The sequence below is a fragment of the Eurosta solidaginis genome, chromosome 2 (genome assembly GCF_040869045.1).
Source record: "Eurosta solidaginis isolate ZX-2024a chromosome 2, ASM4086904v1, whole genome shotgun sequence".
Classification (NCBI taxonomy): Eukaryota; Metazoa; Arthropoda; class Insecta; order Diptera; family Tephritidae; genus Eurosta; species Eurosta solidaginis.
In genome coordinates, this window is record NC_090320.1 from 74,178,068 (window position 1) to 74,205,699 (window position 27,632).

At 40.8% G+C, this 27,632-nt stretch overlaps 1 protein-coding gene across 3 annotated transcripts in view; it reads left to right on the forward strand.

The window, feature by feature from the left end:
- Positions 1-25,227, forward strand: part of AlaRS (alanine--tRNA ligase, cytoplasmic) — a 51,328-nt gene extending 26,101 nt beyond the window's left edge. For all 3 annotated transcript variants that reach the window (XM_067765729.1, XM_067765731.1, XM_067765730.1), the window contains exon 3: positions 23,168-25,227. In XM_067765729.1, coding sequence (XP_067621830.1) covers positions 23,168-25,076 — 1,909 coding nt within the window. In that variant the 3' untranslated portion in view covers positions 25,077-25,227. The remainder of the gene's footprint in view (positions 1-23,167) is intronic.
- The last annotated feature ends 2,405 nt before the right edge of the window (positions 25,228-27,632 follow it).

Sequence of the window (27,632 nt, forward strand, 5' to 3'; positions counted from 1 at the left end):
TTAATAAACTAACTTTGTGTCAGTCTACTCGGACTCTGAATCTATTGATCCCTAACTTTAAGTACGTGACATCCTCCAGAATGTTCTTTGTCAGTACAATCCGTCTTTGGAACTCACTACCCTCCAAGACGAAAGCAATCAGAAAAGCCAGATGTTTCAAACTAGCAGTAATATCCTTCCTTAATCCATAACTTATCTTAATTATATAATTCTATCAACTTACTTTAAATTATATAATTCTATCATTGATTATTCAACTAATGGGCCAAGGATGCTCCTTTCACACAATGTACTTATAAAAATTAATAGATTTTCTTTTTTAAATGTTATTATCTACTTTACCTTTTATTCTTCAAGAAAACTCCTCTTTATATGTAATTTGTAGTTGTAAGATCGGATTGATGTACTATCTAAAAGACATAGTCTTACTTGTACAAATATGTTCAAATAAATAAATAAATAAATAAATATAAACAGAAGACATATATGGCATCACAACTGGAAGAACAGAAGACGTATATGGTATCCCATCTGGAATCCCAGGAGAACCGTATAACATCCAAGATAGAAGCACAGGAGACACGTATATCCGAAATGTCGTCGCAAATATCATCTCAGCTGGAATCGCAGGAGAAACGTATAACAGCGAAGATTGAAACACAATTGGATGAACAGAAAACACACATGGCGTCACAAATTGCAGATCAATTAAAAGAGCAAGAGACACGCATAACATTATAACTCGAAGCATAGGAAGAGCGTATCTCAACGAAGCTAGAGGCACAGGAAACAAAAGTATCATCGCAGCTGGAGGCTTTTAGTGAACGACAAGATAAAATGGAGGCCGAGATGAATGATTTGAAAGATCGTATACAGGAGTTGCAACTAAATCGCCCAGCAGTTTCACCGAGTAATCCAAAGGTAAAAACACCATCCTTTGACGGTTCTGTTCCTTTCCATGTCTTCAAGCTATAGTTTGAGAAGACCGCAGCAGTGAACAACTGGAATGCTGAAGATAAAGTTGCAGCTCTATTCGTAGCATTGAAGGGCCAGCAGCCGCAATCCTACAGACTATTCCCGAAGGAGAGCCGAACAACTATGAAGCATTGATGGCCGCTGTCGAGAGACGTTATGGAAGCGAGCATAGAAAACAGATATACCAAATTGAGTTGCAAAACCGTTACCAAAAAGCAAATGAGCCATTGCAGGAGTTTGCTTCGGCTCATTTGGCAAATGCGGACGCACCCGTGGAATACACTGAAAGGGTAAAGATTCGAAGCTTTATAAACGGCATACGGGACGTCGAAACAAAGCGAGCTACATACGCAAACCCAAAGCCAACATTTGCAAAACGGTATAACATGCATTGATTCAGGAAACGGCGTCACTATTGAGTAAACCAGCATACAAAGCTCATCGTGTGGAAGTAGAAAGACCAGAGGGGGTAGACGCAATTTTGGAAGCTTTAAAGGGAACGCAACAGAAGAATAATGATGCAGTCAAATGCTTTAAGTGTGGTAAGCCAGGGCACATTGCACGTTTTTGCAGTACCAACTCTAATAGTTCCAACAATGTGGGTGGCTGTAAACGCAGAGCTGAAGGAGATGAGCAAATCTCCAAGTCCACCCAATCGTTAAACTAAAGCGAGTCAGCCGCAAGAGGCGACAGCTGGCTCCCGCAATTGAATGCTCCATAATCTCTATCTCGCAAATTGGAAGAAGATCAAACAATCTTACTGTCGGAGGACATGTGGATGGAAAGGAACTGTTACTGACTGTAGATACGAGTGCATCTCATTCCATCATTCGAGCGGATTTAGTCAACAAAAAAATAACACCATTGCATGGAGCAAGATTGCGCACAGCCACTGGAGAAGGCACTACGGTTCTAGGGTAAGTATCATGTGAAGTTGCAATTGGGCACGTCACGGTAGTACACAATTTTATAGTGGCAGAGATTGTTGATGAAATCATAATTGAAGTAGACTTCTTAATCGACCAAGGCATCAAGATCCACATGCAAAGCAAGACGATGCGATATAAGAACATGGATGTGCCACTTAATTTCGGCTACGAGAGAGACTACAGCAGTAAGCGAGTGCTGGTGGAAGAGAGTCAGCAAATACCACCAAAATCAGAAGCAGTCATCTGGGCAAAGGTTGATGGAGATTGTGGGTTGTCGAAGCAGCAAACAAATCAACACTGAATGTACTTGTAGGGAAAACCCTGGCTATAACAAAACAAGATGGACGTATCCCGCTAAGAGTACTCAATTAGTTCAAGTCACCACTCAAACTGACCAGAGGAGCTATTTTGGGAAGATGCCAAGAGGCTGAAGTAGTAATCAATTGTGAACAGCTCCAGGAAGACGTTTCAACTAGCAATATTGATATTTCAAATGACATCATGGCATGGACGGAGGGGCTGGAAGAAGACTATCAGAGAAAGGCAAAACAACTGCTCCTAAAGTATGCGAACATATTTGACGAGGATGGTTCCAAACCAGGCCGCACCAACGTTGTGAAACACCGAATTGACACTGGAGATGCGAGGCCGATCCGTCAAGCTCCACTTAGTGTTCCACTGGCGAAGCGGGAAGTTGTGAGTCAAATCATACAAGAAATGAGCGACAGCGGCGTCATCGAACCATTAGCTAGTCCATGGAACTCACCGGTAGTACTTGTAAAGAAGAAGGATGGAAAAATAAGGTTTTGCGTGGATTACCGGAAGTTGAATGACGTTACGAAAAAGGATAGCTACCCATTGCCAAGAATCGACTATACTCTGGACTCGCTATCTGGTACGAAATGGTTTTCCACACTGGACTTGAAAAGCGGCTACTGGCAAGTGGAAGTGAATGAGGAAGACAAAGAGAAAAGAGCCTTCAGTGTCGGTGATGGTCTTTGGCAATTTACAGTGATGCCTTTTGGATTATGTAATGCACCAGCTACTTTTGAAAGACTCATGGATCAGGTACTGAAAGGACTACATTGGAAAACATGCTTAGTTAGTGTACCTAGACGACATCATCGTATTGGGGAAGAACTTCGAAGAACATCTGAAGAACTTGGAGGAGGTTTTCCAGAGAATAGCTGGTGCTGGTCTGAAACATCATGGCATGGACGGAGGGGCTAGAAGAAGACTATCAGAGTAAGGCAAAATAACTGCTCCTAAAGTATGCGAACATATTTGACCAGGATGGTTCCAAACCAGGCCGCACCAACGTTGTGAAACACCGAATTGACACTGGAGATGCGAGGCCGATCCGCCAAGCTCCACTTAGTGTTCCACTGGCGAAGCGGGAAGTTGTGAGTCAAATCATACAAGAAATGAGCGACAGCGGCGTCATCGAACCATTAGCTAGTCCATGGAACTCACCGGTAGTACTTGTAAAGAAGAAGGATGAAAAAATGAGGTTTTGCGTGGATTACCGGAAGTTGAATGACGTTACGAAAAAGGATAGCTACCCATTGCCAAGAATCGACTATACTCTGGACTCTCTATCTGGTACGAAATGGTTTTCCACACTGGACTTGAAAATCGGCTACTGGCAAGTGGAAGTGAAGGAGGAAGACAAAGAGAAAAGAGCCTTCAGTGTCGGTGATGGTCTTTGGCAATTTACAGTGATGCCTTTTGGATTATGTAATGCACCACCTACTTTTGAAAGACTCATGGATCAGGTACTGAAAGGACTACATTGGAAAACATGCTTAGTTAGTGTACCTAGACGACATCATCGTATTGGGGAAGAACTTCGAAGAACATCTGAAGAACTTGGAGGAGGTTTTCCAGAGAATAGCTGGTGCTGGTCTGAAACTTAGTCCCCAAAATTGTTCTCTGTTCAAGAAGCAAGTTAGTTACTTGGGTCATAAAGTAACGACGGAGGCGGTGAAGGATTGGCCAAGACCACAGAATCTGCATGAATTGAGAAGTTTCCTTGGGCTGTGCACACATTACCGGCGATTTGTACAAAATTTTGCCAGCGTAGCCCATAGCCTCCACGAGCTAACAATAAAAAATAAAGCTATTGAATGGAAGAAGGAGCAAGAAGTAGCTTTCCAAACATTGAAAGAGCGTTTGTGCACTGCCCCAATGTTGGCATATCCGATTCCAGGGGCAACGTTTATTCTAGATACAGATACGAGCGGATATGCTATAGGAGGCGTTTTGTCACAACTGGTCGATGGACAGGAGAAGGTAGTTGCATATTACAGCCGTTCAATTGGAAAACCAGAAAGGAACTACTGCGTTACACGGAGAGAGCTGATGGCATTGGTAGAGTGCATTAAACATTTTCACAAATACCTCTACGGCCAGCGATTCCGCGTCAGGACAGAACACGCAGCGTTGAAATGGCTTCTGCAGTTCCGTAATCCAGAAGGACAATTGGCACGGTGCATCGAGCGGCTACAATGCTATGACTTTTCCATTGAGCATCGGAAAGGTAGTAACCACGGGAATGCCGATGCAATGTCACGAAGAGCATGTAGTTTGGAATGCAAGCACTGTTCAAAGGCCGAGGCTAAAGAAGACATTATAGATGTCCGGCTAATGAATATAACGTGTGCGGATGAATGGGATAAGGAACAACTAAGGAAGTGTCAGCTAGAAGATACAGATCTGTCACATGTTATGCAAGGGCTCGAACGAAACGAAAGACCAAATAGAGAGGAGATGTCAGCAGAGAGTCCCATTGCGAAGTCATATTGGGCACAGTGGAACAGTTTAGAATTGATATCCGGTTGCTTGCATCGAGTATGGGAGAGTGAGGATGGTTAATGCAAGACGTAACTGATAGTTGTTCCCAGAAAGAGGATTCCTGACGTCTCAGCGAGCTGCACAATGGTCCAAGCGGAGGTCATCTTGGAATCACGAAGACGCTCGAGAAGATTAAACAGATATTCTATTGGGTTGGTTGCCGTCAGTCTGTCACTGAGTGGATTGTGACCTGCGAGGTTTGCAGTAGAGCGAAAGGGCCCAAAACCCGAAGTCATGGCCAGATGAACCAATATAACTCAGGTGCGTCATTTGAAAGGACCGCTATGGATGTCGCAGGTCAATTTCCTACTAGCAGTTGCGGAAACAAATATGTACTGGTAGTTATGGATTATTTCAGCAAATGGCCACACGTATACCCAATCCCAAATCAAGAAGCGGAAACAGTAGCAGAAGTGTTAATAAACAATTAGATTGCAAGGTATGTTGTACCAATGTAGTTACATTCTGACCAAGGCAGGAATTTCGAATCAGCTGTGTTCCAGGAAATGTGTAAATCATTGGGCATTCGAAAAACACGGACAACTGCATTGCATCCTCAGTCCGATGGTATGGTGGAACGATTCAATAGAACATTGGAGGAGCACTTAAGGAAAGTAGTGGACAAGTTCCATAAAGAGTGGGATACCCACATACCATTATTCTTGATGGCTTACCGATTGGCAGTGTATGAGACAACGGACCAAACCCCTGCAAAAGTAATTTTTGGCAATGACCTTAGACTGCCAGCTGACTTGAAGTTTGGGATAGATGCCGATGCTGAGAGAAATGTCAAGAAATCCACTGGTGATTTGGATGAAGAGCTGAGAGAAATACACGCTCTGATAAGGCAACGAACAAAGATTATGAGTGACAAGATGAAAGCCAGATACGATAAAGCAATTAATTCGGAAGGTTTTCAGGAAGGAGATTTGGTGCTGTTACAAAGTTGCAAAACGGATCAACGATGTAGTGTACCTCATACAAACCATCGGCAAACCAAAAACCAAACTGAAAGTGGTTCATTTGGAAAGGCTGGCAGCGTTTAGATCGAGAAATTTGTCTGATCGGGACGATCAGACTTAGGTGGAGGGCAGTGTGATGAATATTAGTGACACTAAGTGACACTCTGTGGCGGCCACCGTGGTGTGATGGTAGCGTGCTCCGCCTATCACACCGTATGCCCTGGGTTCAACTCCCGGGCAAAGCAACATCAAAATTTTAGAAATAAGGTTTTTCAATTAGAAGAAAATTTTTCTAAGCGGGGTCGCCCCTCGGCAGTGTCTGGCAAGCGCTCCGATTGTATTTCTGCCATGAAAAGCTCTCAGTGAAAACTCATCTGCCTTGCAGATGCCGTTCGGAGTCGGCATAAAACATGTAGGTCCCGCCGGCCAATTTGTAGGGAAAAATCAAGAGGAGCACGACGCAAATTGGAAGAGAAGCTCGGCCTTAGATCTCTTCGGAGGTTATCGCGCCTTACATATATTTTTTTTTTTAAGTGACACTCACATCACTAATCTGATGCTAAGTAAATGAAGCCTAACCAATAATAAAGCAGGCAGTCACTTGTATCTACATAAACGAATCAATCATTATGTCTACACATATGTACGTACACGCAGCGGAGATAAAACGCACAAACACATGCATATATCTTATCGAGATGCGCAAGTAACACTCACACATACACGCGCATATGATAAGCTACAAACGTAGTTATAGTTGGTAATTTTATAGCTGCTAACTAACTAGTAAATTCTAGAATAGAACCGCCTGGAAATATGTCAACGAGGAAACAAAACACTATAAAAGCAGCAACAGGAGGCACGACAATCAGTTTGGTTTAATACTATTTTCACACAGACGGCTTATTGAATAATAAAGGCAGTTTACTACATTAAGACGCTTATTGAGCTCAATCTTCCCTACATAATTCGAATCTATAATTATTTCATTAGTAGCTAATCGAATGCCTAATGAAGTCAAAAGCACAATGCAACTCTGTTGGCAGCGTTCCCCTTCTTAGTTTTTGGTGTGTTCAGTGCTTAAAAATGTCATTTGTCAAAGTAAATGTCATTGTCTGCATGGCGGAACGATACAAGGTGGCCGCACCGAACAGCTGATTATAACCTTTTTTATTTGATTTGATACATCAACTACCGGCGCAGTACGATTTTGACATTTGTCCATCGAATTTACAAGTACATGGAATTTTTTTTGTTTGTAGGTATGTCACCATGCTGCCACCTTGTATCGTTCCGCCATTTCATCCTTCATACTAATCGAGCAGTTACTTCTGTGTGAAAGCAAAAAATTTACGATTTCATTAGAAGGTGAAATGAGATCATTAAGTGTCTGTGTCAAAACAGTATAAGCAAGCTATTGGCAAAGTATAAGTGTTATTGTGAAGTACTTTAATAAAGGCCATTTTTGCATTATTCAATATTGGAGTTATTTATTCAACAGTTCAGTCATCGACTAGCATTCGCCGCGTACGGTTGTATTTCAGTTGCGTTCTCTCTTTGACATTACCTTCGCACTTAGTGCAGTTTCTTGTAAACAACAAATACCGCTAACTAAAATTCCTTTAGCAAATTTTGTGTTTTAGAGTGCCCACGTCCTTTAAATATAGTGTAATCTTGGTTATCTTTAACTATGCCCCCGGGGCAACAAGCCATGGGGGAAATAGGTTTTCTATTTTAGAAAACAGCCCCAAAGCTAAAAAAAAAGAATATCCAAACCAATTGATAGTTTCCCTGACCTAACACCCCCTACCAGCCTTCCTAATCCCAAGTACGTTGTAGTCTCTGCTACTGATGTAAAAAAACCTCTATCTGTTTACTCGTGCTTTGCTGTGAAAAGATCTCTAGAGCTCATAAGCAAAAACATTGAAAAGATCACAGAACTTATGGACGGCAGCCTATTGGTGCTAGTGAAAGACAAACAATCCGCTGATAAATTCATTCTGCTAAACTACTACCAGGAATTTGTGAAATTAAATGCAAATTTCATGAAAACCTTAATTTCGTCAAAGGCACGATTTTTGCAACCTACCTTACTATCCTTTCCGATGAAGAAATCACAAAGGAGCTAGCCTCCGAAGGTGTGGTAAATGTCTTCAAGTTTACAAAAATGGAAAACAACAAAGCTGTACATACTGGAGCAATACTGCTCACTTTCGACCTATACAAGCTATCAGAAAAAATCGACATTTCATGGCACAAAGCGCAAGTAAGGGAATATTTCCCGAATCCTATGCGTTGCAAACAATGTCAAGAGCTAGGTCACACCAAAAAGCACTGCCATAAACCTGCTCTCTGCCAAACATGCAGCTTCCCACCCCACGATGACAATTGCGCGCGTGTTCAGTGCGCCAACTGCAAAGAAAAACACCCATCGAATTTTAACAAATGTGCAAAATTCCTTTAACAGAAAGAAATTTTAAAAATTAAAACTCAGCGTAGATGCACCATGAAAGAAGCAAAAGATGCCTACCAGGCACAATTTCCTAGAGCTTCAGCTCCATTCTCTTTCGCTGGAGTAACCAACCCCAGCAACAATGATACCACTACATCAAAACAACACATTACTAAAAACAAAGTAACTAATGAATTACGTGAAAATAAAAAAATAAAACTTCTTTTGACAAAGAAGCAGATAAAAACACTTGTGATTTCGACGAAGCCGCAAGTGTAGCAATGATAACCTCAGAAATGTTACCAACAAACCAAGAAACCACAATTACTACCGCAAATAAACAAACAACAATCGATTCGCCTATAACTCGACTGAGTCAGCAATTGATTCAAAACAGCAATTATTACTTATTGCCAAATTCTAACATACAATTTTCCAACGCAGATTCAGGAGACATCCTGAACGTCAGTTTTGCTGAAAATTATGGCCTTTAATGTTCTTCAATGAAACATAAAAGGAATATTCAACAAGCACTCACCTTCCATTATATCGCTTCAAGAAACACACCTACCATTCAATAGAACAGCGCCAATTTCTAATTCGTACACAACATACTTTTACAACTTGCCAGAAAATCTGGCTAGAAAGCAAGGGATATCCGTTATGGTTAGAAATGACATAACCCACAAACGATTAGACGTCCAATCTCGATTAGCGACTAATAGAGGTTAACATGAATATTAAATGTACCATCATATCTACGTATATTCCCCCCAGCAATCGTTTAGCGTAAAAGACCTCTTCGACTTGTCATCTGGGGTTAACACAGATCTTTTATTAGTAGGATACCTCAACGTATGGAGTCCCGTGTGGGGCTCAGAATCCACCAATCAAAGGGGAAAAATAATCGAGGATTACTTGCTCTCAAATAACTTGATGGTGCTAAATGACATGGCACCAACGCATTTCACAACACACCAGACTTTCACACATATTGATGTGTGCCTATGCTCCGATAGTTTGGCCCCAAAAGTATCTTGTTATACTCTCTCTCAACTGCATGGAAGTGATCATTTCCCCTTGCTCACCAAAATTCTGTTAGTTCGGTCAAACCCGGGGACACCAAAACCAAAATTCATTATAGAAAAGGCAAATTGGGAGAACTTTCAACTCTCGGCCAATGAAACCATGAGCAAATACCCGTTGTCCTCTAATGTAAACAAAGAAGCCAATGCATTGAAAAAAATAGTACTTACAGCAGCACATTTATCGGTACCCCAGACCCACCAGAGAAAACGCAAGACTGTAGTACCATATTGGTCATCAATCCTTCAAGCGTTAAGAGAAAAGAAACAGAAGTTTTGCCATATATATAAGAAACATAAATTTCCTGAAAATCTTGTTGAATACAAGAAAGCGAACGCAATTTTTAAAAGGGAGGTAAATGTAGCTAAAAGAGAGAGTTTAGAAAAGCTAACGGAGGGGATAACACCTTCCTCAGATCCAAAGAAAATTTGGGCAAATATTAAAATGCTGACGGGCACATATACCCCTAACTCAATCAAAGCTTTAGTCACAGATGAAGGAACAATATGCTCCGCGACAGAAATAGCAAACCATCTGGGCGAGTTTTGGTCTAACTACTCTAAAGACTCTAATTTTGATGAAGCTTTTGTTTCACATAAAAATATGACTTTAGAAAGCGGTTACCATAACGATACTCCTTCAACGCAAGCGAAACTAATTGACTTGCCCATAACAGAATTCGAATACGATTTGACGGTAAAAAACATGTCTGGAAAAACTCCAGGCAGAGATCGCATTTCGTACCCGATGCTTAAAAATCTACCGCAGAAAGTAAAACAAAGATTAATTGCGCTCTACAACAATATTTTAGAACAAGGTTCATTACCACACACTTGGAAAAACTCCACCGTCCTTCCGCTTCCAAAGTCGAAACAATGCACATCACGTGCTTCCGGCTATAGACCAATATCCCTAATTCCTTGTTCAAGTAAAATTATGGAAAAAATCATAGCAAAGCGCATCATGTGGTTTGCCTCGTCAAACGGTCTCATCGATCCACCCCAGGTTGCCTTTAGAGAAGGTCAAGGGACAATAGACGCACTCCTGATATTTGAACACTTTGCCACAACAGCTCTAGCTTCAAAAAACCATGTTTCCATCAAAAGCCTTGATTTTGAGAAGGCTTACGATAGAATCGGTGCTCATATCGTTCTTCGGCAACTAACCGAATGGAAGATAGGAAATAACATATATAACTACGTAAAAGATTTTCTATCCAATCCTCTTTTAGTGTCAAAACATGTAATAAGTATTCTAAAAATTATAAACTATTTAATGGTATACCTCAGGGTTCACCGTTGTCGGTAGTATTATTTATAGTAGCTTTCGATGAAATTAATAAAATCCTGTCTCAATACAAAAGAGTCCATAGGATTATGTATGCAGACGATTTGTTGTTGTTTTCCAAATGCGATTTTTCTCAAATAATTTCAAAAATAACCAGCTGGTCAAACATCTCGGGAGCTAAGCTATCATACCACAAATGTACAACTTTCCACATTTGTAATAAAAAGCTATGTCCATCAATAAGTCTAAATGTTAATAATGTCGACTTTGTCAATAGCAGTAGTCTTAAGTTCTGGGTATTGTATTTGACAAAAAGCTTACATATAAACTCCATGTCGAACATTTAAGAACAAGCTTAGATAAACGATTAAATGTAATAAATAATATTTATCATCGAAACATTGTCTGCTGCATCAAACAACTTTAATACGCATAACAAAAGCCTTGATTTTGTCAAAAATCGACTACGGCTTAACGATATACGGGCACTGTGCGCGCAGCATCATGAAACGCTTATCACCACCATACCACGCTGCAGCTAGAAGAAGCTTGCGAGAGCATTCCCGACATCTCCAACACGGTGCATACTGACAGAAGCAGGGCTTCCGACTGTGGAAGAAAGAACTAATCAAAACAGCTTGAAGTTGACCCATAAGCTCCTACACTGCAAAAACGCGATTCTATGTGAGGCAGTGAATTCAGTTGCAAGAAATAGCAAAGTATTACGCCGTATTTCAGCCATTACAAGGTGCATCAACACAGCGAAGGAAGCAGGCATTCCTATTAAGCCAGTAAAAAAGAACTGTAACACTCCTCCACCCTGGACTGCAATCGTTTGTTATAACCGACATGAGCAGAAGCAACAAGAGTACCACACCGGCAACAGTTTATAGACAAATGTTTAAAGATATCACAACAAAATTTGAACAGCAAGATTGGAAATTCGCATACACGGACGGTACAAAAATTCATTCCACAACAGCTTTCGCGGTGGTAGATTCCAAAACAATACAATCACGGTCGGCCACCTACTACCATTCTGTTCTGTATACACTGCAGAAGCTAGCGCGGTACTACGCGCAACTCAATTTGCTCTCGGCACCAAAGAAAAATACATAGTATGTTCAGATAGCTTATCGACCATACAATCCATCACAAATATGTCCAGTACAGATAGCCTGACAGTAGAAATACGCAAAACACTTTAAAAAAAGCAACAGTCGAATAAAAATCATGTGGGTCCCAAGCCATGTTTCAATAGCTGGAAATGAAGCTGCTGATGAAAGAGCTAAGTTAGCAGCCCAAGAACCACTTATAGTTCAAAACTTTATCTCTAAAAAGGATATCTCCAAACTGGCTCAAATACACATACTTAAAGCAAAACTCGAAGATTGGAAGAATTATATCCACCACTACTCGAATATAAAACCCAGTGGAAAGAGTCCTATATTCCCGATTAAAGTCACCTGCAACAATTTGAAAGCGTTTATCCGACTACGAATAGGACACGATTATTACACACGAGGCGGTTCTTAAAGGATCGAGCGTGTCACAGTGCCCCTACTGTAATGCAGAAACCAACTCTGTGATTCATCTCCTCGACAGATGTCACCATTTCGCAATAACCAGAGCAAGCCTATTTGGAAATACAAACCCTTCTAGTTTATTAAGAAATCATAACGCTGTATCTATAGGCAAAATAAATGAATTCCTTAGGTTAACAGATCTTAAGAAATTAATCTAGAATTAATTATCTATAAGCCTTTAGTTAATCTAAGCAAAAACTGTAACTTAAAAAACAAGCGAGCTGAAGGTGTTATTACTAGTGCTCCTTTTCCAGTAAAGAAGGCATGTTGCGCTTCTTTTCTTCTAATAAATAAATAAAATATTCAACAGTTTAGCGATTCGAACGTTAGCAGGGAATTTGGATTAAGCGGAATTTCAGTAAATTCGTTACAATATCAATCTGAATTACTAGTTATTGTTGTTGTTGTTGTTGTAGCAGTGCTTCGCCCCATCCAATAGGTGTGACCGATCACTAATTGTCATCAATATCCTCTAACGGGAGTCCAAGGAAACTTGCTGTTTCAACAGGGGTGCACCATAATGAGAGGGGTTTTAGAGGCGTTGGTTCCACATTATAATTGAAGAGATGGTTGGTGTCATCACTGAATTACTAGTAATTTCTTGACTTTTAGACTGAAATAATTAAATAAATAAATAAAATGCGCGAACAAAGAAATTACTAGCAATTTTTTTTTTGCGCGCATTTTATTTATTTTTAATTCATTCCATCATATACGAGCAGGCACAAATTGCTTGGCTGTTGTTGTTGTTGTAGCAATGCTTCGCCCTACCTAACAGCCGCGACCAATCAAAAATTGTCATCAATATCCTCTAACGGGAGTCCAAGGAAACTTGCTGTTTCAACAGGGGTGGACCATAAGGAAAGGGGTGTTAGAGGCGTTGGTTCCACATTACAATTAAAGAGATGGTTGGTGTCATGTGGCGACACATTGCAAGCGGGGCATACATTTTGTATGTCGGGGTTGATTCTGGATAGGTAAGAGTTTAACCTGTTACAGTATCCAGAACGAAGTTGAGCAAGAGTGACACGCGTTTCCCTGGGGAGTATGCGTTCTTCCGCGAGTTTTGGATACTTTTCTTTGAGTACTGGATTCACCGGGCAATTCCCGGCATAAAGGTCCGACGCCTGTTTATGGAGTTCGCCAAGGACCTGCTTGTGTTTTTTCGCTTCATACGGTTGGGTTCTCAGGTGCCGTATTTCCTCAAAATGCTTACGGAGATGACTCCTTAAGCCTCTAGGCGGTGCTGGTTCATCAATCAGATTTCTGTTGGGATATTCAGGTTTCTGGGTATTCAACAGGAACTGTTTGGTCAGCATCTCATTTCTCTCCCTGATGGGGAGTATTCTCGCCTATGCAGATGGTGTTCTGGAGACATAAGAAGACAGCCCGTGCCAATTCTGAGAGCACTATTTTGGCAGGCCTGTAGCTTCTTCCAGTGGGTAATTTTTAGGCTTGGCGACCATATGGGTGACGCGTAGCACGTAATCGGCTGGCTAATTGCTTTGTATGTAGTCATTCCAGTTCCATACTCGCAGCAATACGGACGTGTTTTTTAATTGCTTGCTTGCGCTTTTTTGTTTTAATTTTCTAAGTATTTACATATATACTCCTAAAATGCCGTGTAGTTGTGGTCTTAGGGTTGATCGCACTCAACCAAAGGTTCAATGTGCTAAGTGCTGCAATTTTTTTCATCTGCCTTGTGTGGGTGTGTTGCAAACCGATCTCGAATTTTTAAACGAATCCAATAGTGCTTTTTATTGTAATGCTTGTGCGTGTGAGCGTCGCAGTTCTATTCGCTCACCGCCTCTCTCTCTAAACAATACTTTTTCGAACGAATCGGATGGTGATGCTGTAATCAAAAGCAATAATACTAATAATATGTTCAGTGTCGAATCAACACTTAAATGCTTAATGAGAGAAATTACTTCGCTAAAGTCTAATAATGCAAAGCTCTTGTGTTTGCTTGAATCATCGGTAGCTGAAGGTACCCACCTACGTACTCAAGTTAGTGACTTGCAAATTGAGCTTCGTTCTATGTACCAGTCACTGTCTGACAATAACACAGTCGTTTCTAATGAGCTCAGGCACTTAAAAGCTGATATTGCTAAATTTAATGCAGAATTGCCGTTGAATACCTACGCTTTCTCGAATTCTGCTTTTGGCTCTGTTTCTAAAAAAACTGTTGCGGAGTGTGCTCATACTGTTGACGGCATTCCTGACTACAGGGCTGGTGCTGTTGAAAATATAAACGCTGCTGCTAACATGAATGAAGTAACATCTAATGTTGCTGGTACTGTTGTCAACATGAATGCTTCTACTGTTGATATTGTAAGCAAAGAGTATATATTTGTTAAGAGGCGTCACTCTATACTTTGTTGTTGCCAAAGCAACCCTGTCATGTCGAATGTGATTCTCAAGGAAGTTTTGTTTAATTTTTTTTAATTGAATCCTATATAGTTATGCGGTAAAGTGACTTTGCATAATTACGATTTTTGGAAAGAGAATTAATTAATTAATTTAATACAATCAGTAAAATAAACACAAATACCCCACGAAAATGTATAGAAGGCGTTTTTATAAATACATCTGATAAAAAAAAACAACGACTACCTTGAGAAAACATCGAGTAATTTGCTTTGGCAACAACAAAAGTATCGAGTGACGCCTCTTGACAATATATACTCTTTGTTGTAAGCATTAATACGTTAGCAACAGAAGGTGCTGACAACATAAATGCTCCATCTTCTAATCCGAACTTACAGTCAAATACTGTTAATGCCTCTGCTAATAACATTAGCTTATTTTCTTCGGTACTCAGATCTGATCCTGCATTTTCCAATGATACTTGTGAAAGTGATGGAAATAATAATAAAATGCGTAATGCTGTAACTAAGCGTCACAAGCAGTTAAATACTGCTGCTTCGTGTTCGACTTCAATTTCAAATTCGTCTTCGAGTTTGGCATCAACTATAGTATCTGCATCTTCTACTACTGTAAAGTCTGTAACTACAACTCCTTCTGTACAAAGTAAACGCAACGAAAATTTTAACCGCCGTAAGCCAAATTTTGTTGGATCAAATATAAGTACAGAATTGGGTGTAGTTAGTATGAGTTGGCTGCACTTATCATTTCAGCCATCAGTTTCCTCTAACGATATCATTAGTTATCTGGTAAGACATCTGAAGGCTGATAAATCTAACTTTGCCTGCAAAAGGCTTATAAAAAATGACACTCCGCTTGACTCATTAACAAAAGTCAACTTTAAGCTTGGTGTTACAGAAACACTATATGATGCCGTTTTATCACCAGATTTGTGGCCTGCTGGGGTGAACGTTCGGTCATTTCGTTTTTTTCCCAAAGAGGTAAGGCAATCGAATTGCCCTTAGTTGCCAGTGGCAATACTAATCCTGTCAACAAGCAACTAAATATCTATTTTCAAAATGCTTCTGGCATCAGAACAAAAGCGCATGATGTTAAGTCGCTGAGCTCGTAGTTAGAGTATGATATTTTTGTCATTGTTGAAACTTGGCTGACTCCAGATTTTTTTGATGGCGAATTCTTCGATCCCAATTTGTTTGTCGTTTTCCGTAAAGATAGGGATGCCGAAAAAACTGGGCGTTCTCGAGGTGGAGGTGTACTTATTGCAGCTCAACGCAAGTATAATGCTTCCCTAATTCAGCTGGATAATAACGATTCGTTACTTGACCAACTCTGTGTTAAAGTTAGTGGCTCTACGTACTCCGGCTCTCTATTCTTGATGGCATCTTATATTCCGCCGAATAGTTCTGAAGATCTTTATAAAGCTCATGCTGACAATATTTCATCTGTAGTTCTTAATAAGCTTGGTGATAATCATATATGTATTTTAGGTGACTTTAATCTAAGTGATGTCACTTGGTCTCAGGGTTTCTGTGGTTCGGGCCTCATGCCAAATAATATATTGAAGTCCTATGAGACTTATTTTATAGATAACATGCTAAGCTTAAACTTGCTGCAAATCAATAACTTCACTAACAGGCTTGACAGAATATTAGATCTTATATTCCTCAGTGATAATATTAATTTTAACATTTCCGAATGCCATGCACCATTTGCTCCGTCGGATATGCATCACACTACTATTGTTCTTAAACTTGAGTTTTATGTGTTTTGTGTACCCTCTGTAAATGATGATACCGCTTTTAATTTTGCACGGTGCGACATGTCTATACTTAACCATGTTTTCTCGGAAATTAACTGGGTTGATCTTTTTTCCTCCTCAGATGGTAGCATTTGCTATGAGATATTTAGATCAACGCTTTTTGACCTATGTTTAAGGCATGTTCCAGTCTTTAAGAAAACACCGTATAAATTACCTTGGTATACTAAGGGTTTAAAAAAATTGAAGAATTTGCGAAACAAATACTACAAAAAGTTTAGTCAGACCAAGAATCTGTTCTTTTACGAGAAGTATCAGCAGTACCTAAAGGAGTTTAACTGCTTGGATAAGTTTCTTTACAAAAACTATATTCTTAGCTTTGAGACAAATATTAAGTCCAATCCAAAAACATTTTGGAGTTTTATTAAATCTAAAAGGACCTGCTCCTCGGTTCCTTTTACCAAGATAATGTAGCTACAAATCCTAATGCGGTAGTGAACCTGTTTGCGGACTATTTTAGTGCCAATTTTGCATCCTATGATGATGCCCCTTCTTTCGACTTTGCATCTGATTTAAATTCTGCTCTGGATTTCGGTTCAATGTCGATTTCATGTGACGATATCTCAAGTGGTATTACTAATTTAAAGCAGTCGGTCAAGACAGATTCTGATGGTCTCTCAAGTGCCCTGTTTAAAGGTTGTCCGTCCTTAGTTTTGCCTCTTGAGATCCTGTTTAATATGTCACTTCAGTGCGGGGAGTTTATTGATGCTTGGAAACTTGCATCGATAACTCCTATCTACAAATCTGGAAATAAGAATGATGTCTGTAACTACAGACCTATATCAAAGCTCACTACTTTTTCGAAGTTATTTGAATATGTTGTAAAAGACAAATTATACTTTTCAGTGAAGAGCCTAATTTGTGCCAAACAGCATGGTTTTGTTGCGGGACGTTCGACGGTCACCAATCTAGTGGAGTTTAGTGAGTATTGTATATCTGCTTTTGCATCTGGATACCAGGTGGATTGTATTTATACTGACTTCTCTAAAGCCTTCGATAAGGTATCACATGAGATCCTTATTCATAAATTTTCCTGTCTTGGTTTTCACTCAAATTTTCTGCAGTGGCTAAAATCTTATTTAATTAACAGATGGTGTATTGTCTGCATTGATGGTGTATCATCCGACCCATACCTTGCAACTTCCCGCCTTCCGCAGGGCAGTATTCTTGGACCCTTGCTCTTTGTCCTGTTCATCAACGACATCAGCACTTGCTTTTCGTATGCTAGGTTTCTCTTGTACGCTGATGATCTTAAAGTTTTCTGCATTATAAAGTCTTCGCGTGATATGTTCGAACTTCAGTGTGAAATTAATAATCTCTATTCCTGGTGCGTTAGATCGCACCTTTCTTTAAATATTAATAAATGCTTTCACGTAACCTACTCTAAATTGCACTTTAAGTTTAATAGTTCATATACCATTGATAACAAACCACTGCAGACTGTTGATAAAATCAAGGACCTTGGTGTGGTTTATGATACCAAATTTTCTTTCAACAGCCATGTAAACTTTATCATGGCCAAATCGTATGCAATGCTTGGTTTTATTCGGCGTAATAGTGCAGAGTTCTCTGACCCGTATACACTCAAATTGCTCTACAATTCATTTGTACGATCTCATCTCGAGTATGCCACTATCATTTGGCGACCGTTCCAACAGTTTGCAATTAATAGGATTGAGAGAGTTCAAAAAGTTTTTCTTAAATACTGTCTGCGGTCACTTAGATTTACTAGCCCTCTTCCCTCATATAATGCACGTTTACTTCTTTTAAATCTTAAAACTTTAGAAGCGAGAAGGTCTATTATTTCTTTGACCTTTTTATATTGCATCATCCATGGGGATACAGATTGTGCTGCTCTTCTTGAGAAAATTAATTTTAATGTTCCAAGAAGAGAACTTAGAAGCTTTTACCCTTTTTATGGCATTAATAGTAGAACTAATTATGCGAGAAATGCCCCAGTTACCCGTGCTATGAATGAATTTAATAAGATCTCATATTTTGTCGAACTTGATTTCTCTTTGTCGAAGAACGTTTTTACGTTAACTTTTTGTATTTCTTAATTGTAGTCAGTTTTTTAATTGTATGAAAATTGTTAGTAGTCTGTAAGAATTTTGTTAATAATATGCTGTATAGTTTTTCATTGGTAGTCTGTAAGAACATGTGTTCATAGACTTAATAAATAAATTAATGGTAAATAAATGAGCGTTTCTTTATCTTTTTCCCAGGTACTTCCAGCGAGGGATTTGAGGATTTTGTTACGGCTTTGAATTCTCGGAACAATTGCGGCTGCGTGCTCACCAAAATGTAGATCCTGATCAAAAGTCACACCCAAGATTTTGGAGTGTAGGACAGTCGGTAGCGTAGTGCCATCGACGTGGATGTTCAAAATGGTCGACATTTGGGACGTCCATATTGTAAATAAGGTCGCGGAAGATTTAGTCGGTGATAATGCCAGGTTTTGCGAGGCGAAAAAACTGGAGAGATCATGGAGGTAGCCGTTTATTTTATTGCATAGCTCATCGATCTTTGGGCCTGGGCTTGGTCTTCAGGATCTACATGACAGAAGAACTTTTATCTCACTCATGCTTGCCTATAATGTAATAAGCTTTAGCACGAATTGCTCTGATTTATCTAATTTGTCCCCTCCATATATTCCACTGCGTGATCTTCGGCATAATATATTATTTATCGAAATAAGTCATAAAACGAATTATACTATGAATGAACCTATAACTAGGACTATACATCTAGCGCTTCCCAAGGCCGTCGGTTCTATGTACCGGAGTGACTCGGGATTTTTCCCGACCAAGGACTGCCATTTAGGTGTAAGCCCATTTAGATTGTTGCGTCCCTCCCACAAATTGTCATCCTCCCAGCCGCTCCTTGCAGCGGGACTGTTCCATATTCTCTTGTTCCGGGAAGGTATCGAACCCAGTCCGGGTCCGTCTCCTGACCCCGGTCATGAGAAATGGTTTTGCTGCATCTGCCGGAAAATTATCTTGGCAGTGTGTCTCGTGTAAGGGATGGTTGCATCGGACAGGTTGTTCTGGGCTAGATCCCAAAACCAGACGTCCCCGTAACTTCTATAAATCTTTTGTGGCTCCTTGCTGTTCACGCCCTAGGACGTCCCGTAGTCTGCGCCTTAGCGCCCCCCCTGGCTACCTTCCAGCAGCCCCGCTGCTCAGCAAGCCACAACAAGTACCCGCTGCTGCTCGCGCCCCGCGGCGCCACCAACTCACACGGCTGCTCCCACTCATACCGAGCATCAACCCCTGCCCCGTCTTCTCCCCCCCCCCCCCCCCCCCCCTCCCCTATTTTCCGGTATGAATTGTGTAGGTCAGGGAAATAGACTCCTAGTCCCTACCTCCCTTTGCACCGTCTGCCAGCACAGAATATATATGTTAGCGACATCCGCCCAATGCAGCTCCTGCTAAGGACGGTGCCACTTTCCTAGATGTTCTGGTCTCCGCGACGGCAACCCCCCGACGGGTTTCATTGCGCCATGTTGCCAGGCAGCATACCCAAATACACCGGGTACCCCATTGCTTACCCAAGGACGTCCAGTCCCAGGGCCACAACAGCAGTCGCGTCCTGGCCTTCCACAACCCAGGCGTAGTCACCCGTCACTTATTCCCAGAGTGACGTCGTCTCTCTATGCACTTCAGAATTCTGCAGTTAAACTGTAATGGATTAACTGGGAAGATCACGGAGGTAGTCGATTTCATGAAGCGGCACAACATCCGCATTGCTGCGATTCAAGAGACTAAACTCACAGCAAGATCTGCATTGCGCACCTGCTCTGGGTATAATGTCCATAGAAAAGATCGCGAGAGCGGAAATGGAGGCGGCCTCGCGTTTATCATACACCACTTTGTGCAATATCATATATTTGATCCCGACATCGACCGCAGGGACAGTGATAGAACGTCAAGGCTTATCTGTCCGGTCAGGCGATGCAAACCTAGAAATCATCAACATCTACATTCCTCCTGCCACCTGTTGCCCCAGTGGATACCGCCCCAATATCAGCGCCTTACTCACTGGCAACAAACGCATTATCGTAGGCGATTTCAATGCCCATCACGATCTATGGCATTCAAACTTGCGGGTGGACAGTAGGGGTGAGATGTTGGCGGATCAAATAGAAGAAACGACGTTCTGCACAATAAACTGAGACGCCCCCACACGTATGGTAGGAAGCTTTCACAGTTCGCCGGATATTTCAATCGTGAGCGCAGAACTCGTAAACTGCGTCAACTTGCAGCCGATGGTAACATTGGCATCCGACCACCTACCTATACTTATTTCGTTCGAGCGTTCCGCCGACTTCATCGTCACAGAAAAACGCACTTTCATTAACTTTAAAAAAGGAAAGTGGGACGAATACAAATCCTTTACAGACAACCGGTTTGCTGCCCTCCCTATCCCGACTGATGCCCGCCAAGGGGATCATGCTTTCCACAAGGTCATTGAATCCGCCTCGGCTCGTTTCATTCCCGCCAGTAGAATTCCCGAAATTCGGCCCACTTCCCGGCGGAGGCCGCAAGTTTAGCGAGAGAACGTGACCTTATAAGACAGCTCGATCCCGGCGACCCCCAAATAACGGGATATAAACCAACGCATAAGATTGCTCGTGGATGAACAGAAGCGGACGAAATGGGAGGAGCACCTAAGCGGTTGTAACCTCTCTGCAGGTGTAGGCAAACTTTGGTCCACCGTAAAGTCCCTATCGAATCCGTCTAGGCACAATGAAAAAGTTTCCACCGCCTTTGGCGATAAAGTGCTGTCGGATGCGAGAAAATGCGCGAGCGCTTTCTGCCGACAATATATAATGCATTCTACGGTCGACAAAGATAGACGGAGGGCCAACAGGCACGCACATAAACATAAATTCAGCGCGTCGCCAATTACCATCACCGCCAAAAAGGTTGAGGATGCCATCGGTCATGCGAAACCATCCAAAGCAGTGGGCCCAGATGGCATAGCCATGCCGATGCTTAAAAGCCTAGGGAAAGAGGGTTTCGAATATTTAGCACATCTCTTCAACCTGTCTCTTTCTACCTTTGTCATACCCGAAAAATGGAAAATGGCCAAGGTGGTCCCGCTACTAAAGCCTGGGAAACCAGCTAACATAGGAGAGTCATATCGCCCGATATCTCTCCTATCGCCAGTAGCCAAGACGCTTGAAGCCATTTTGCCCCCCTACTTCAAAGCAAATTTCCAGCTAGCCTGCCATCAGCACCACCACCGCGCTACCATTTTGAACATCCACGTCAATGGCAATACGCTACCGACTGTCCTACACTCCAAAATCTTGGGTGTGACATTTGATCAGTGTCTTCATTTTGGTGAGCACGCATCCGCAATTGTACCGAAAATCCAGAGCCGTAATAAAATCCTCAAATCCCTTGCTGGCAGTACTTGGGGAAAAGACAAAGAAACGCTCATTACCACATACAAAGCAATTGGCCAGCCGATTGCATGCTACGCGTCCCCTATATGGTCGCCAAGCCTAAAAATTACCCACTGGAATAAGCTACAGGCCTGCCAAAATATTGCTCTCACAACCGCCACGGGCTGCGTTCTTATGTCCCCAGAACACCATCTACATAATGAGGCGAGAATACTCCCCATCAGGGAGAGAAATGAGATGCCAACCAAACAGTTCCTGTTGAATACCCAGAAAGCTGAGCATCGCAACAGACATCTGATTGATGAGCCAACACTGCCTAGGGACTTAAGGAGTCATCTCCGTAAGAATTTTGAGGAAAGACGGCACCTGAGAACTCAGCCGTATGAAGCAAAAAAACACAAGCAGGTATACTCCCCAGGGAAACGCGAGTCACTCTGGCTCAACTTTGTTCTGGATACTGTAACAGGTTAAACTCTTACATATCCAGAATCAACCCCGACATACAAAATGTATGCCCCGCTTGCAATGTGTCCCCACATGACACCAACCATCTCTTTAATTGTAATGCGGAACCAACGCCTCTAACACCCCTTTCATTATGGTCAACCCCTGTTGAAACAGCAAGTTTCCTTGGACTCCCGTTAGAGGATATTGATGGCAGTTTGTGATCGGTCGCAGCTATTAGGTGGGGCGAAGCATTGCTACAACAACAACAACAACTATCCCGACCATCTCTGGAACGATTTATATGGCCACATCAAACCTTCAGGCCATCCCTCCCTCCCCACCGCCAAGTCGCCAGAGCCTCGGCTGTTAATGAAACAAGATTCGCCACGGATAGGTGAGGTTCGTAATTGGGTTTGGAGAAGCTATATATTGCGCTGGCAACCTGAAAAGGTTGCGCTACACAACCCCGTGAATCTGGTATTTTATTCGCCTCTTACGACAGGCATACCTACCGCGGGTATATTCTAACCCCCTGACTCGCTGTGGTGTGATGGTAGCGTGCTCCGCCTACCACACCGAAGGTCCTGGGTTCACGCCCCGGGCAAAACAACATCAACATTTTAGAAACAGATTTTTTCAATTAGAAGAAAATTTTGGTAAGTGGGGTCGTCCCTCGGCAGTGTTTGGCAAGCACTCCGAGTGCACTTATGCCATGAAAAGTTCTCTGTGAAAACTAATTTGCTTTGCAGATGCCGTTCAGAGTCGGCATAAAACAAGTAGGTCCTGTCCCACCAATTTGTAGGAGAAGTTGAAAGGAGCACTAAGGAAATTGGAATAGAATCTCGGCCTAAAACCTCGGAGGTTCCCACGCCATCGGAGGTTATCGCGCCTTACATTTTTTTTTTATTTATAACAGTACATTTTATCTACATTAAATTTTGTTTAAATTTAATATTTGACGTTTTTTTTAATTCAGATATGCAACTGAAAAACTAAACGCAAAACCAGGTTTCTTTGGATCACTCGTTCTCACTGTTGTAAGTTTGCTGGGAGATGCATTTCCCGAGGTCAACAAGAATCCTCAGCAGATAATTGAAATAATAAACGAGGAGGAGACGCAATTTTTGAAAACTCTATCGCGCGGACGGGATCTTTTCAATCGTACAATTGCAAAACTAGGCAACCAAACTGTTATTTCTGGAGACTTAGCTTGGAAACTTTATGATACGTATGGCTTCCCAGTTGACTTGACTCAGCTTATGGCTGAAGAAAAGAACTTAAAAATAAATATGGATGAATATGAACAAGCTAAACAGGCTGCTTATATAATGTCACAGGGAAAGAGTAACAGCAAAACGAATGAAATTGACTTAGATGTACATTCCATTTCAGAATTACAATTCAGGTCTATTCCAGTCACAAATGATTCACTCAAGTACAAATATCAGGCTGAATCTGCAAAATTTGATGCTGCTTACATTTTCAGCTCAGGCAATGCAAAAATTCTTGCAATACGTTTTGGAAACGAGTTTGTAAATAAAATCGAACCTGGCACAAAGGCAGGCATAATTTTGGATCAAACCAATTTTTATGCTGAAAGTGGTGGGCAAATTTTTGATAAGGGTTTTTTAAATAAGTGCAATAGTGTCGGCGACAAGTTTTTCATCGAAAGCGTTTATAATCGCGGAGGCTATATTTTACATATTGGCGTTGCAGATGGAGAATTTACTGTAGGCGATGAAATCGAGCTTAACATCGACGTTGAACGTCGTTGGTTAACCATGAAAAATCATTCCGCTACTCATGCATTAAATCATAGCTTACTTCAGGTTCTTGGTAAAGAGACTGATCAAAGAGGATCATTGGTTGTTCCAGATAAACTACGTTTTGACTTCAGCGCTAAGTCTGCAATGACAATTGAGCAGGTAGCTAAGGCAGAGCAATTGACACGAGATGTTGTTTATAAAAATGTCCCAATATATGCAAAAGAAACAAAATTGAGTAATGCGAAAAAAATATGCGGACTTAGGTCTGTTTTCGATGAAGTATATCCTGATCCGGTACGCGTTATTTCCTTTGGTGTTCCAGTAGAGGACTTGGAAAGTAATCCCGACAGTGGCGCTGGTGAAAAAACATCTGTAGAATTTTGTGGCGGTACTCATTTACAACAATCGGGCCATGTGATGGAATTTGTAATTACTAGTGAAGAAGCCATCGCCAAAGGCATTAGACGGATTGTGGCTCTTACAGGTCCTGAAGCGGTAAAGGCATTAGCGAAGGCTGACGAGCTTCAGAAACAAATAGAAATACTGAAATCTACAATTGAAAATGATAAAGAGGGCAAGAACTCAAAAATTCATGTAAAGCAAATAGTTGAATTAACGGAAGAGGTATCCCAAACCATCATTCCATATGTAAAAAAAGATGAAATGCGAAATTTGCTTAAACAATTGAAGAAAGTGCTCGACGATAAGGAACGTTCTTTGAAAGCTGCTGTATCTGTCAATGTAGTAGAAAAAGCCAGAGAGATATGTCAAGAAAATCCGAACGCCGATTTGTTAGTTAAACAACTTGAAGCTTTTAATAACACTAAAGCACTTGATTGTGCTCTGAAACAGGTGCGTTCTTTATGCCCTGATGCTCCTGCCTTATTTCTGTCAGTTGATGCAGATTCTGAAAAGATATTCTGTTTAGCTTCTGTTCCAAAGAGCGCAGTGGATAAGGGCCTTAAAGCCAACGAATGGGTACAACAGTTATCTGAAGTTATTGGTGGAAAAGGTGGAGGCAAGGCAGAGTCTGCGCAAGCTTCTGGGCCAAACTATGAAAAAGTCGACGATATTATAAGGTTAGCAACAGAATTTGCAAAAGCAAAGCTTCACGCTTAATCATATAAATAAATGAGCTGAAATTTATTTTTATTTTAAATTAAAAATTTATATTATCTTCTCCCTATTTATATTAACATTACAACTTTGTTTTTTAATTTTTGTATACATATATAAAATATAAAAATTAAAAGTATATATGTACTCTGAAGATCTTTTAAAAATCAATCACTGAGTTTTCTAACAAAGGTAAGCTGGGCCCATATTACATTTTACGATCCGTGATCGAAACGCATTTTTTAAATCCGATTACCTTTGAAATAGTGGATCGGATCAATGACATGTGAACTAGCGACAAATAGTAATTGTAAGAACCATATGTTATGATAATTTTTATAGTCTAACAGTTGCATAGTTATCGCTTGAGTGAAAATGGTTTTTAATCACCCATTGTAATACGGCTCCTACTTTGTATTGCGCTGCCGCTAGCGTTATTTTGGAGAGTTTTGCTGCTGAAGTAACGTTGCTATAGCGGATATGATTCCCGTACACTCCGGAGGTATCACATTCAGGTGCAATCCATCTTGGTGGTGGTATTCGGAATACAAAAATTACAAGCATAGATTAGATTGATACGAATCTTTTGCTTACGCTCTCATATTTTCGCTCTCACGAGGGATTTATCTTATAGTTGTTGCTGGCAACAATCACAGATAAATCCCTCGCGCCAGCTGAAGCGGGTGCCAGAACAAAAAATGTGCCAGCCAAAACGAAAAACGTGCCAAAAATTTTGGTAAACTTTAGTTTGACCTACAACTGTAGAATAGCGTTCAAAAATTATGGGAAAAAGGATAAAAATACTTGTTTTAGTGTTTTATTATTAGTTCGAAGGCGGAGGGTAAATATTATTTCCCATTCAAAAGTTATCACTAAAAATAGGTTTTGTAAATATGAAATCCCGATGCAACCAGTCCATTTTGATCACAGAACCTGGAACGCCAGACATGTAGGATAAGCCCTATCCATTAAATAATGTTAACTATTATATCATACGTCCGATTTTCTGAAATTTCAAAAGAATATATTGTTTTCACTGCGAGTTAAATGCGTTACAATATTTGACTAATTAATTTAATGGATATGTAAATTTTACTTAGATTTGTTTATATTTAACTCTAACTGGTCGTATTATTGTAAAATAACTTTAAGGAAATAAATATTTTACGACTATCATTTTATTAAATGATTGAAACTATAATCGCCGAAATGTATGTCAAAAATCACCATTTTCAGATCTATTCATTTTTGTTTGGAGTGGCATCATTGATAAATGTTATAAAAAATGTGCATTTTGACAGCGCTCTCTCGAAACAAAGAGTTGCAAATCCATTCATCTATGATTACAAGTATTCTCCCCTCAGTTTGGAAGGACAATAAAATCTCAGTACAGGTTTACAAGTATGATATGTATGAGAGGGCAACAATTCCTTTCTCTTTCTAACACACTGCCGTTTGACACTTCGGCCAGTGTCAAACTATTGTGGAACTCAGTGGAACCTGCGGCGAACATTCGTTTCACACTGAACGAAGTGTCAAAATTACCGGGGTTGCTGTCGTGGAAAGCGACAAAACAAAAAAAGGAGCGGAATATCAGATATGGGTTGCTGTGATGGTAAATTTTTTTGGACGAATTTAGTATGAAAATGAGGTCCACCTATATGGGTCCTACAGAAAATTATACAAATGTTTGAATTGGGGTATCTGAGAACGCGCAGTTATTCCAGTATTAAGAATACAAACACGGGTGCTAAGTTTGTCTACCCGTTTAAAAGTTCTCCGCGAAAAACAGTTTGAAAACGAGGTCGACGGCAGTAACCCGTACAAAAATGTGGAAAGAGAATTGAAACGACGAGTTATCAATAGTCCAAAGTCGAAAAAGTATTCGAATTATTGGAAGCGAGGCAAAAACGCGTCTATTAATAGCTCCCCTGACGGGTTTGGTCGAATTTTTGCAATCGTCCCCGGTAATAAAGTACCACAATTTTTTAATTAAAATTGTCCAAAACATATGGATTTTGAAGAGGGATGTAATTAAGTGCTCGTTTGAAAGTAAAAAGGACATTTCTTTGTAATTTTACAATAAAAATTTTACGCAGTTTTCGTTAGCAGCTACTACACTTTTCTTGGACCTAAGAAGTACAACAGTGCCAAATAGCATCCACAAAAAAACGAACAAGAACAAGCATTTTATCAAGTGAGCGTGGCTGTGTATGTGCGTGCTGCTACATATCCTACTTGTAGCCCTGTACTATGGTACTCCATATACCATAGTACAGGGCTACAAGTAGGATATGTATATGGAGTACCATAGTACAGGGCTACAAGTAGGATATGTAGCAGCACGCACATACACAGCCACGCCATAGTGTACCTATACAAGTGTGTCGACTACCCTACAAGAAACGCTGATAGTTTTACTAATACACTCACACTTGTAATTGACAATGCTGATCCTGCGATGACGTAAACACTGATACTCAAATTTATGTATGTTCCTTTGTTCGCTCACGCATGTCCGCATGTTCCCAACAACAGCCTATAATCATGAAAAAGTAC